Source organism: Corvus hawaiiensis, chromosome 3 (genome assembly GCF_020740725.1).
Source record: "Corvus hawaiiensis isolate bCorHaw1 chromosome 3, bCorHaw1.pri.cur, whole genome shotgun sequence".
Lineage (NCBI taxonomy): Eukaryota > Metazoa > Chordata > Aves > Passeriformes > Corvidae > Corvus > Corvus hawaiiensis.
In genome coordinates this window covers 100,639,206-100,652,166 of record NC_063215.1, presented here as the reverse complement: position 1 = coordinate 100,652,166, position 12,961 = coordinate 100,639,206, and the positions used below count along the sequence as shown (strand labels likewise).

The 12,961-nt window shown below is 44.1% G+C and overlaps 1 protein-coding gene across 1 annotated transcript; it reads right to left on the bottom strand.

The window, feature by feature from the left end:
* Positions 1-392: 392 nt before the first annotated feature.
* Positions 393-12,852, bottom strand: DTD1 (D-aminoacyl-tRNA deacylase 1). The gene is made up of 6 exons (XM_048298936.1): positions 12,746-12,852; positions 10,788-10,878; positions 8,597-8,832; positions 4,965-5,062; positions 2,336-2,512; positions 393-1,009 (listed from the first exon to the last, which is right to left on the bottom strand). Exons 1-5 carry the CDS (start codon positions 12,786-12,788, stop codon positions 2,357-2,359), a joined length of 624 nt encoding a protein of 207 aa, XP_048154893.1. The 5' UTR covers positions 12,789-12,852; the 3' UTR covers positions 393-1,009; positions 2,336-2,356.
* Positions 12,853-12,961: the final 109 nt, after the last annotated feature.

Here is a 12,961-nt window from a genome sequence, read left to right as displayed (position 1 = left end):
GAAGTCCAAGTGTAACAATCTGCAGTCTTTTATTTCCCCCGAAGCCTCCTTGGCAGTTTTGCAGCTGCTTCTCAGCTCCTGTTGTTTGCTGGCAGTTTCCAAATGCTCTTCTGCCTCTCATGGGTCTGACAAAAGTGTCTGTCAGCAGCCCTGGATGCAGTAGGTGGAGCAGCTGTGTGGCATTTTGATGGCCACCACAAAATAAATGACTTAGATGTGCTAGAAACAGCAAAGATTTTGAGTCAGCAGCCTGACTTCCAACCTTCCACAGGAGAGGTGGTTGCGTTGAAGCAGTAGGTGTTTCTTGGCCTGCAACTTTAGCTCTGTGTCCACCCCCTTTGTTACACCCAGGAGTGACTCAGGAAATGCAATACACAAACACCAACAGGCACTCAGCTGGCATCATTTGTTTATTTAATAAAGTCTTTTCTGGTTTTAAAAAAGTTTACAAGACAGATGTGTTCCACATGATAAACAACTAGAGGCTGATCTTTCCTTGTAATAACTTAATCCATGCAGAAAGACTGGACTGCCTAACCTGATGTTAGGCAGCAGCTAACAATTCACCAGAAGATGCACAGATCTGCACACTGCAATGGAAACAGTAACACATGACACCACAGAGTGAGAATCAATACACAAGCCTACTCAGAGAAATTTTCAGAATTCAAGTGTAAGTTTAAGGAAAAACCCTGATTTATTCTTTAAATGGAGCTCACGTACTGAGAGTGAAATGCTCTGCTACAGTCTGCCTACAGTCACCCTTTACTCAGCAGTCGTGTGAGAACACATACACAGAAATGTCACAAGTCCTTTTCACTACTGACACTACACATTAACAACTGAATCTGATAGCATTGCTTTGGTTGGTTCAATGCAGAATGATAGGTTTCTAATGTCTTAGCTCTGCCTTCCCGTTTTCCATCCTTTTCCAAAGTTGCTGAAGAGTGTTGCTGAGGCAAATGTTGGGTCTTTTTTCAAGAATCCAGTGTAGCTTTTGTGTAAGAAACTGTGGAAGGCAAACAAACAGGAACATTACTGTAGGTAGAGCAGAAATACAGCAGGATTCCTTCAAATCCCATTGAGAAAAGTATCTTTATTTATTGTCACAGCATGAAAATTAATGCCAGGTTATCTGTATACCACATTTTAGAAATGTTCAGCTGCTTAGAAACCCGAATGTTATTGGAAAGACTGGACTGACCAAAACACTCCAGAAGGCCTGCAAACCCTCTAAAATGCTCTTATTTCAACACATAACCCAGAAACAGTGGGGGGGAACCTTGTATAGAACAGGAATCATCACCCAATGTCTGACCACCTGGGAAATTCATGGATTTAAAAAAGAAAAGAAAGTTAACTTTGTGAGCAAAGCACAATGCTGAATTGTATAAATCATGGCCAGATTAAACTCTAAGGACAGGAAAATGAGAGAAGGGTTAAACCTTAACTTTGTAAAGCTGTTAATAATTAAAACTGCACAGCCAGCTCAGGGCTTCAGTGTGCAGACTGGGATAATAACACTTTCTTGAGAGCTTGGATGTATTTGAAAAGTCAAAATCAGCAATGTGCTTTTCAGGGTCTGTGTCCTGAAGGCTTAAAACTGACTGGAAGAGTATGATAAACACCTATCTACATAGGCAGATAATCCATGACAAAGGATTCAGGTCTGTATTCAGTCTAATTCCATTCACTGATGTCTAGGCACGTCCTGCAAGTCGAGTGCCTGAAGGGAAAGAAGATCTCCTGCTGCTGCTGAAGTCTGGCTCTCAATGCCTGCCCTAATGTCCTTATTAGATGGTGGAGGTCTGTAAAACAGCCTGTTACTAAATCATCCTGGGAAAGAACAAACTGAGGAGGGGCAGGTGAGAACCATGAAAGAAAGCTGCAGTTCTGCCCTGTCTCCAATTTCTGAGCTGTTTTCCACTTCCACTGCTGGGGACTGTGTGGTATCCAGGCTGGTCCATAGTGAGCTCCCTGCTAGGTGAGGACAGACAGAAATACAGCCCTGTGTCTCTGTGTATCTGAAGAACACAAGGCAGGATTCTGAGTGAAGTCACTGCTGTATTATCAGATCAAGCTTTCAGATTTCCTGAGTCAACATGGAAACACTCTTGCCTGGACCAAACCCTCAACTCCAGCCAAGCACTCAGCGGGGAAGAGGTTTTCACCCACCCCAGCATTCTGCTGTGCAACTGCAGATGGGAGCAGAGGCTACCCACCAGCAAGATGATAAAATTTCACCTTTCAGCACTTCTAATGCCACTCTCTGCATGTGCTGCTTCACTCAAACAGGCAGGGGGCCAAGCATTACAGAAGAGAGGAGAAGCCAAACCTGAGGCCTGCCTTGGATGAGCTAAGGCTCTCTTTCTGAGGACACATCTCCTTCTGCTCCGCTGCTGGCACTGGGGTCATCCTTGTTTCGGGGGGCATTTCTTTCTCTACTTGACTCAGATGGCACCTTGGTTCTGGTCTTCTCTTTTCTTTGTTGCTGTTTTTCAAGTTTTGTCAGCTATTCACAAAGTAAGGAAAAAACACATCATGGAATAAAACAATTTCAGAAGTCTATTTCTAAGAAATCATAAATGTGAGCATTTGTGTAAAACTTGCAACTTAGATTCACAACACCAATACCTGTATCAACAAAACAAAAAAAAAGAAAAAAAAAAGCTGAAGGCTCAGATTTTCAAAAATTTAGAAAAGACAGTGGATTATCACCATAAGATGACATGATCACCCCAAGTATAAAAGAGAAGTGATTTATTTATATCCCTCTAGCACAAGGAATACAAAAAATACATTTGGATTGACTAATCCAAATGTATTTTTACTAATTACATTGCAAATGACTTATAAAGTTCAGATTACCAATTACAAACACAGACAATTGCTCAGACAAAAAGAGATATTTCACTGTCATATCCAGTGACATAAAAGAGCTATTCATCAGCAATTATTTGTCTAATCTCTTCCTGCTAACATCACATTAAACACTGCAGGATGGTTCAGTTATCTCTTCTTGCTAAAGCTGAAAGCAAGAATATAAAAACCACACTAATCCTAAGCCTTAGTTCCCATGCTACAAGCAAATCAACAGATTTTTGACAGCAAAAAAAGAATGCAACAGGCAGGGAAGAGGAAAGAGACTAACAATTTAAACTGGCTCTTCTTCATCACATCTTGTGTGATGGATGTCTTGACCCTACCTCCTCTTGGAATTTCTATCAGCTGAACATTGCTGGGACCAGGAGTGGGAGCTATATTCGTTCTTTTCTGTATCTTTTCTGTCTCTTTCTTCTTCTAATTCCCTCTTCACCGAGTTTTGAGCAACTTAAAATCAGACAGGTTTGGAGTTTGTGAAGTTGAATGGGTTAAGTCATTGTGAAATGTTTTGTGTTAATTGGATGTTGCTCTAAACCTTTGCCAAAGCTCTCTGATTTTCTGAAGGTTGCCAGTAAAGTTTTTGTTGTTTTGACCTCTTGATAATATCCTGTTGGAATTTCTCCCTTGTGTCTAACTCACGGAACATGAAAAAAACATAAGCCCTTTTAAGAGGCTCGTTGAGCAAGTTTTGGGGCCTTACAATGCCAGGGAAAGTTTTCAAACAAGCATCCTTGCCTGTCTTCAGCCCAAGTTGTGGCCACCAGGAAGATGTTGTCACATGGGTATAGCAGGCAGCCTTGAACAAGCCAATATTCCCCAAGAAAGAAATGAAACCTTGCAGTATCCTGCACGCCTTGGTAATTCCTTGGTTATTTTACATCTACACACAGGGCAGCAGTTCTCACTCCAAAATCAGAGCTGCTGCTGCTGCTGCTGCTGCTAATTATGCATGGTTTGGCCTGAGAACTCTTTGGGTAAAACTGTGAGGGTACAGAAAGAAGAGAAACAGAAGTAGTTCTTTCAGGGGCTAAAACATCATACAAGAATAGAGAACAGAATTTGAAGGTAAAAACGAAACCGACTTCAAACCAAAATCCCCAAGCTATTAAGGCAACACAGGGCACTTGTATCTGCTCATTTCATAGCTGGAGGACTTGTTGAGAAGGATGCTGTGAGGGACAGTATCAAAAGCTTTACTAAAATCCAGAAAAACTAAATCCACCACCTTCCCTTCCTTCACTTGGCAGGTGACCTTATTGTAGAAGAGTATCAGTTAGACAGGACTTTCTCTTTTGAATCCATGTTGACTGTGCATTGTCCTTTAAATGCCTTTCAACAGCACCCAGCATAGTCTTCTGCATAATTTTTCCAGGCACTAAGGTTACATTAACAGGCTTCTAGTTCCCTGTTCTTCCCTCATGTCCTTTTTATAAACTGCAGTAACAATTTCAACAAGTGAAGCATTAAACAAAAAGCGTTGGTGTGGCCTTGCTGAAGCCCAGTTGGTAATGACAATCCCTCCCCCTTTTCTTTTAGCCTGGAAAAGTTGGCCACTGTTGTGTTTAGAGGATGAGGAAGCCTCACCACTGCACCTGGTTTTCAGCACAGCTTGTGCTGTTACTCAGCAGAGCTAACTCTCCTCTCCAATCCAGACTTAAATTTGGGGCTGAAATTCACTGTTCCCTTGTTTCTGACAGAGAGGCACCTCTCCACTTCCAGCCAGTCACCCACATGCAAAAGCACCCACATGGCAAGAAACTTCACTAAAGACAGGGGGGGTGGTCCAGACATATTAAAAACATTGTTAATGAGTCCTGATTAAACAACAGCTTTAATGAGGAGGAGGAATAAACTGTGAAAAGCTGTTTTGCATTACATACACACAACCTTTCCCAGGACTGCAGGCAGCCATCAACAGGCCAGGGAACTGAAGAAAACAACGCAGTTATTTGACTGTTCAGAGGCTGCACAGGAATGACAAGGTCCTTGTGCCTAAGGGAAGCTGTACTGCTTCACAACAGGAATGCTACAATTTTGCAGAGGATACACATCCTTTCCAGACAGACCTATGGGTCACTTACTTGTTTAGGGTCAACAGTGGCTGCTGGGGACTCCAGTTCTATTGTTACAGGACCATCATTCTGGATGTGGACCTGCATGTAGGCACCAAATTTGCCATCTGAAAAGGGAAGAGACAACAAGAGCTCAGGACCCTTGGAAGGAAAACACACACCAAAGATTTTACCAAGTGTGATACCACAAAGAAATAAAAAATACATAAAAGGGCAGCCAACCATTGAACTGCAGAGAGCTACTAAGAAAAAAACAATGTATGTGCACCCAGGTATGTAGTTTGAAATTCAGAGAGGCTAAATAGAGAAACATGCACAAAACAAACCCAGTCTACAGGTAATCAAGGTGTCCACAGTTCAGGATGGGCACCACAGCTCACAGGCAGGAGGTGAAATTTTAAAGGACCCAGCTGGGACCCAGTCCAATTAGCCAGTTGATGTTTTGAAGAAACTTTATATATAGGCAAAAGGTAAGAAGACCTGGAGCCTACTCTGAAGCATTTGACATTGAATACTCTAGAGCAGGGGACACTGGGGTGCAGCTCAGTCCCAATCTGCTACAGCCATTTCTACATTCCTGTTTGTAACCTAGGCTGGTCTTTGAGAGTTACACAGACGTAACCTATACCCTGTGACCACAAAAGCCAGTCAAAACTAATGCATCTTTCTTTAACAAAATAACGAACAAAGAATATTATCTTGAACTTTATTAGTGAGAGAACAACTATTTGAATTGCTCTCTACAATCATCCCATCCCTCTCCTGTACTTTACTCACAAAAAAGGATGGCCTTTTCCATTTCCCATTCATATGTATGGACCAAAAAAAACCCATGAACTTCACAAGTCCCTTTTTTGAGGGTGATAAAGTGGTCAAATAAGCCCCCACCTTTACCAGAACACTCAAAGCACTCCTGTGCTCACAAGAACTTTCTACCTTGTTTTGGCACCAGAACTACTGTCAAGGAACATCTTTCTGTAACAGCTCCCTCCCATTCTCCTCACACGTTTAAATTTCTAGTTACTACTCTTCAGTGTAGTAAATTTTTTCCCACTCTAAGACTTCTGGACTGATCAATTCATCTTGCAACATCTTGTGCAATAAAATAGGATCCTAGAAGTATCATTAAAGTGACAAGTTCATTCTGCTGGACATCCATCTCTCCAAATTCCTTGCCTCTAAAAATCCGGCACACATGCCTTCCTCAGATGGAAGATCTTTACCTGAGGTGAGTCAGAGAAGCCACATCTGAGCCATAAACACTTGAAAAAGAGGTATAATTTACTTCCAGAGTATTTTTGTACGTATTTTGAGCCTTATGACCTAGAAATTTCACACTGGTTTTACACTTCTAAGCTTGTCTACTTGCAAAGTTATTCTTAATTAACCTCGTGTGCATACTCTTGCTCCAGATAAGAGTGCTTATTCTGAAGTGACAACACTCACAGAGGGAATTAATCAGGGAGAATAATTATGCTTTCAACTTGTACCAAACCTTAATCTGAATTAAACTCTTCCTTGTGGAACAATCCTCTCATATTGACTTAGATATTACTACTAAGGGAGTAAGACATTTCACACTCCTTGCCATGTTAATCTTTACTGCCTCAGAGGACTAAATCCACATTCAAGACAGAGAGCAAAGGCCCTGACTCATAAGGAGGGCCTTGGTAGGTCTGATATTTGGATATTAGCTTGCACAACATGAATGCTCAGGTCTGCAGTCACCAGCTCTGCTCCTCAGAGTAGACTGAGATGTTTAAGAACAAAAGTGCTGAAGCACAACAGACAAGCACTTCTGATGCAGCCTTTTCCTATATGTGGGTGCCCATGTGTTAAATTGTGTTAAGGTAGGAACCATGGCTCTGAACCTTCTCCAAGATTTTGTTTGTCAAGTGTCCCACTGCTCTTGGTGTGAAAGAATGGTTTGTGCTTCTCTTTGGGGAGCACTTCCCATTCTGAGCTCCTGGCTGGCAAGCTCCAGATAGATCAGGGAGCAGAAAGGAGCTGCCTGCCCAGCACTTAAAACTTCCAACAGCCAAATTCTCTACTGAACACAAACAGGAACTACAAAGTACGAGGCTCTTAGGAGATATGACAAGACCTTTATTGATCTGTCTTTGCCTCAGCTACACAAATTCCAGTTTCAGTGATTAAATTACTCCTCTAAGATGCATTAAGCAATTTGTAAGATCAAAGGGAAGGGCACCTACAGCAATCCAGAGAATCAAACTCTCATCTCCCAGTAACTACAACTGGCGTGTGTGTGTGCCTATGTGTATGTAGGGGCAGTGTCACTACAGATCTTCCAGACAGCAAAGAAGCAAAAAACACTGGCAAAACAATTGGCACAGCAGAAACTTCGATCTGAGAGAATCTTAATAGACTTGGGTGCAACACACCATAACTGGCACAGCTTAATAAGAAAGCAAAATCATAAACTGACAGGTAGCTCCAGTGCTGCCAGCAGTTTTAAATGCGTGTGTTATCTGACACACTAGCACTCTTACACTTCCAAATCTGTGGTTTCAGCACAGAAAAAAAATGCAGAAGTCAAAGATCTTCTTGCAGAAAGCACTGGGAAAAAAAGTGCCAAAATATGGGCACTTAATATTCATTTCAGGTATACAACTGCTATTCACTGAGAGAAGGAATTCAAAAAGCTGCTGTCAAAATATAAACTGGTTGAAGGGGTATCAGAAATGCACTCCTTATCAGGAACAAACGTTGATTGGAAGAACATATCAAGCTTGGAAAGCTTGAAAAAACTGACTTTTTTGTGTGCTTTTCACTGTCCCTCCTTGGAAAGCACTGGGATAATTACCCTAACCTAGAGTCAATATGAAAATTAGCCTCTTAATCTTTCCCCAGCTATCAGTTTTCTGTCTTTTTTTACTTTTTTCCTCGTAAGGAAAGTAAGGTCAACCATAATCTATTAACAGCCACTATTTAAAAAATAGTCTTTTCTAAAAACTTGTCTTCTGTCAAGTGTAGCAAAAAGTCAAATGTGAATATGAAAATGGACAGAAAGCACTCAGAAAACCAAACAGAAAAGACTGAGTATGGACAGAGCACAAATACGCAGGGAAGCCAGGCATTCTCTGGTAAAGAGAAAACTGTTCCACACACAACACAGAGTTGAGGAAAGAGAGCCTAAATCAAAAGCTGTTCTTAAGTAGCACATTACACCTCCCACTGTCACAATTCCATTTAACAGGATGTGGAAGTGACAGATGGAACTGTGCTGTCCATCACATACTGGTGACACCTTGGAACCTGACTGAATACACTTCTCAGAAAAAATTGCATTTCTTGGGTAAATCTAACTACACAGCACAAAACATCCAGCCTTTGAGGGAGCCTGACCTCAGAGTTTGTTCTCATGGCTGCAGCTTCTCTGGGCTGCTCATGTTGTGCAGCCAAAAGGAATACAAGAACATCTACATGTCATGCAGAGGAAGGCCAGGAAACAGCTTGGCTAGAAGACTGGAGTGGTCACCCTGACAGGCTCTACTGAAAATACCATAACATCCCCCCAGCTACAGAAAACCACAGAATAAAGAAAGCAACACTCAGGAGGGAACACACACGACAAGTGTCCACTGGTCACACCAAGGACCTTACCAACCTTCTGTCCTTACCTTTAATAAGCTCTGGTTTGTAGGCTTTTCTTAGCTGCTCTAGGAAGTTGTTATAAAAAGACTCTGCCTGCTCCGTGGGCATTGCCATGTGATAGTCAGGCTTGTTTCCCTTCAGGATGCACTGGAGAGTAAATTGGCTCACACACAACACTTCATACTGTTTATCCATCACACTTTTGGACCAGTGCTTCCCACTTTCATCTTCAAAGACTCTCAAGTTCAAGATCTTTCGAACCCTAGGAGGAGGAGAAGATAATTCCTAAATTGTCCCACATAGGATCAACAGGTACCATACAGAATGAGAACAGATGCATATTCAGTCTGCCTCCACATAACAAGATATCCCTCTGCACCTTCATTCCCAGCCATGGGAATCTCATCACATTAGGCCATAACCAAGAGAGCCCTTGGTTAGATGATTAACCCACACCATCATTTTACAGAGTCTGGTATCAGGACAGAATAACTGCATGTTACACAGTGACATAAAGATGGCACAGGAAGTAAGAAAGCTCACTCTTTACTATCTGCTTTCATGTGTCACAGCATTATTGAAATTGTGAACAGCTTTAGGAATTTTAATCCTCCCACCGCACCGGGAAATCACACTCAATAGGAAATGAGATCATCCTAAAATGTGTTTAAAACTGTGGGTTTTTGTTTCCAATCATGATTCACATATACTCCTCCTGCTTTGTCACTCCCTAGCACTATTCCCAAACCAGGCCCCATAAGCCAGATGATGAAAACAATTTTTCATCAGGATGAGAGGAGGAATCCAAGGAACAGGAGAGAACTGCAGCTGGCAGCAAAGTGGTTTGAATTTTGAGCCGATTTTCTAAAGATAGGGGACAGAAATGACTGGCTCAAGCAACAAGGGGACCTTCACAAGTGGATCAGGAGAAGTGGCAGGCAGCTGCAACCTAGTCCATGCCAGGACTTTAACTGATAACAGGACTGCATGCAAGCCACTCTCCTGTCTTTGGTTTCTTCTTCTGGCTTCTTCACACCTGCAGCACCAAGGGAGCCTATCCAGTGCAAAGCGTTTCAGCTGCAGTCATCAGCCAGGCATTTTGCACTGCACCAGAGGTGAGGCAGTCAGTGTAAAATAAAGCTGAGATTTTGTTGTGGTCTAGCTTCAGGGCTTTGCCATGACTAAGGCACAGTCACAAGAACACCCTTGCCAATTTGTGTGTGTCAACAGCAAACAGAATTAACTCCTGAATGAAGTGGATTGTTGAAAGCATCCACTTGAAGGCACCAGCAGAAGGCTTAAATCATCAACACTACTCTGTTTTCTTCACAGAGATGTTCATTGTTTCATTACAGGATTACTAAAGTTTCCTTTAATAGGACCTGAAAAGCCTGGTTAAGCTGATTTCTCTCAGTCCTTTTGCCCAGATGCTGGCTTCCTGCCCTTCCTGTGTCAGCCATCCCAACAACCTGGTGTGTAGAGCATGGTAGCTACAGACCTCCTGCCTGCAAAATTCAGAAGCAGCTTCCACATTCACCAAGGTAGGGATCAGAAGCGATGGCAGAGCAGAAGTTACACACTAAGGAAGGCAAACAGTAAGGCAAGCCCATGGAGCATGTGAGAATAAAAACCCCTTCTTGACATCAATCAGCTCCACTCCCTGTTTCTTCTTTGCCTTTGCAAGGACTTAGGTCAGCCCTAGAGCAATAACCAGCCCAAAAGAGACAGAAGAAGCCCCTGGAGAGCTCTCTCTTTGCATGTGTTTTCTGGCTGAATTCCACTATTCTGTGGCCATAGAACAGATGGCCAGAGCCAGTCCCCCAGGCTGCCAAAACTGATGCCTGTTTACAGACAAGCAACCGACAAGACTACCCTGCCTTTAGGAAGAACAAAACTCATGTGCAAGCTAAAAGGAGAGTTTGAGGTTTCTGTTAAATCCCATCCTTGAAGGACGGATTTTTTTTGACTCAAAAAGGACAGACACCTAAAAAAATCTGTTCTTGATAAAAAACACATAGCAGAAAATGGGAATAGATTTTTCTCAATGGAACATGAAGAATAAACTCTAAGAAACCTGTATTCAAGGTAAAATCTGAAGAGAAACTAACAGGCAAACCTGAATTTCCCAATAAGAATAGCTGATTTGTTTAGCTACTGCACAGGTATCAGCACTGCACAAATGGAAGAGTACAGGGCAAAAGGAAGGGAGTGACTTACATGTGCTCCAGCTCTCTTTGTGTATCTTCCAAAGAAATGCCCAGCAGCACACAGAGGCCTCGTCCTATTGAACTGATTTGTTCACCACCCACTGGAGAAAGGAGAGAGGGAAAAGAAAAATAAGGCTAAATGCACTGTCTTGTTTTATGGCACAAGTAAAGACTGGTTTCAGCTGGCCAACCACTAAAGAAAACAGCATTCTAAATCCTGTTTCCTCTGCCTTAAGTTTGTAGATTTGAAAGATCACATGGAAACATTCTTTCAAAAGCTTTCAAACATCACCACTTCTTTATGAGCTTGTAACTACTCCAGCATTTAAAAACACTGTAAAAAGATTTTTTTTTACTACAACTGGATCAGCTGTGGTAACCAGAGAAGTGGTAAAACTCTTTCCAATCCTTGAAAAATTATCCACCTGGTTGATGCCACTAAGCGTAATTTCTCTACTCCACCATTCCCTTCATACTTTGCATTTTTTGTGAAAATGTGATTTCTACCTGATAGAGTCCTCATGGATTTTTTGAAACATGACTTTCAACAACCTCCAAATTCTGCCCTCCTAATTGGGAAAACAACCCCTTTCATGACATTTACAGTAAAACACAAACTATCATAGATCTGCTGTGTTTTCCTAAGAACTGTTTTAAATGACCTTAATTTAATTAAATTATCTTAACGTGGTTGACCCTGAGATGACTGCAGTAAGAATAAATGCAGTCTTAAAACTGAGATAAGCACCAGCTCCCCTGCTGTTAAAACTGCATCCAGGTTCATGACTGGAACAAAAAGGTCCAAACATCCCATAAAACGAAAGGAGATCAGGCCTCCAGTGAAAGCTGAAAGTGACTGGGCACTAGTGGCCAGATCAGGGCATGAGTCCTCTAGCCCAGAAGGGCTCTGTTAAGTACAGCACTGTCTCTCTCACAGAGTGGTATCTCAAAATCTTCAACAGCCACAAACAACAGTTTAAATTTTCCCCAGAAAAGTGATACCAAGTCAGCAAGAACACCAGTGCTGACAGGGTCTGACCAGCTGTGCCCACAGTCCCAGCTGTGCACAAAAGCTGTGCCCTTACAGACACATTCTGCCAGTGCTGATGCACAAGCAGAAGCTGTTGGATAACTGCTGCACACCCAGGACTCCCACAGCACACATGCACTGCCTCACAGGCAAACTTCTTGGGGATTTTAAGCCCCTTGAGCACAGAAGGTCCAAACCAATAGCAGGGACATTCCATCAGGACACATCATTCCTACTGGCACCAGGGCTAGACCCAGGCATGCAGTGCCTGGTGGCAGCTGGGACAGCACCACTGGCACACACAGGCAATGCAAAAAGGTGAGCCAGGCTGCACTGTCACCTTGCCTGCGATGCACTGAGGTGACAGTGACTGTAGTGCCAAAGCATGCATGCCACGGGAGAGGGACACTGGGATGGCACTGCCACCACACGCACAGCAATGCGAGGCCGTGACCAGGGCAGCCCCACTAACACAGCATCAAGGCGGTGTCACAGCACCAAGCCTGACAGAGCCCAAGAAGCGTTCGGACAATGCTCACAAGCACATGGTGTGATTCTTGGGGACGTCCTATGCAGGGCTAAGAGCTGGACTCAGTGATCCTTGTGGGTCCAACTCGGAATATTCTTGTGATTCCGTGAACACAAGCGATGCAAGATGACTGCGACTGTGCTGCCAACACAAAGGCGCTCGAGGAGGCGATGGCAGCGCGACTGCGAACCCACGCCTGCCAGCCAAGGCTGCGCACAGAGCTCCATACACCCCCCCCCACACGCACCCCACGGGGGCCGGCGGCCGGGCCCCCGGGGGAGCCGCAAGCGAGCCGCCCCACGCCAAACCCACGCGGGGGGACAAGGAGAAGGGAGCGCCCACACAGCCACACAGCCACTCGCACAGCCGCCCCCGGCGCCCCGCAGCCCCGCGGCCGGGGCACACTGACCTGTGACGCTGGCCTGGGCCACCCGCTGCACGATCGCCTTCATGGCGCAGCGCAGCGCGGCCGGCGCCGAGCGGGGACAGCGGCGGCGCCCGGCAGCGGCGGCCGCTCCCCGCGCCCGCACGCAGCGCCCCCCGGCGGGCGGGAGGTGCCGCCGCAGCCCCGGCACCGCCGCTAGATAGGGAATTCCATCGGGAAGGGACAGGTGCGCACAGGACA

What these genes read in the sequence shown, in the direction of transcription:
- DTD1 (XM_048298936.1), bottom strand. Translation starts at nt 12,788, where the DNA reads ATGAAGGCGATCGTGCAGCGGGTGGCCCAGGCCAGCGTCACAG. An exon ending in GGCCCAGGCCAGCGTCACAG is followed by an intron (nt 10,879 to 12,745) that starts GTCAGTGTGCCC and finishes TCCTTTCTCCAG; the next exon opens with TGGGTGGTGAACAAATCAGT. An exon ending in CAAAGAGAGCTGGAGCACAT is followed by an intron (nt 8,833 to 10,787) that starts GTAAGTCACTCC and finishes TCCTCCTCCTAG; the next exon opens with GGTTCGAAAGATCTTGAACT.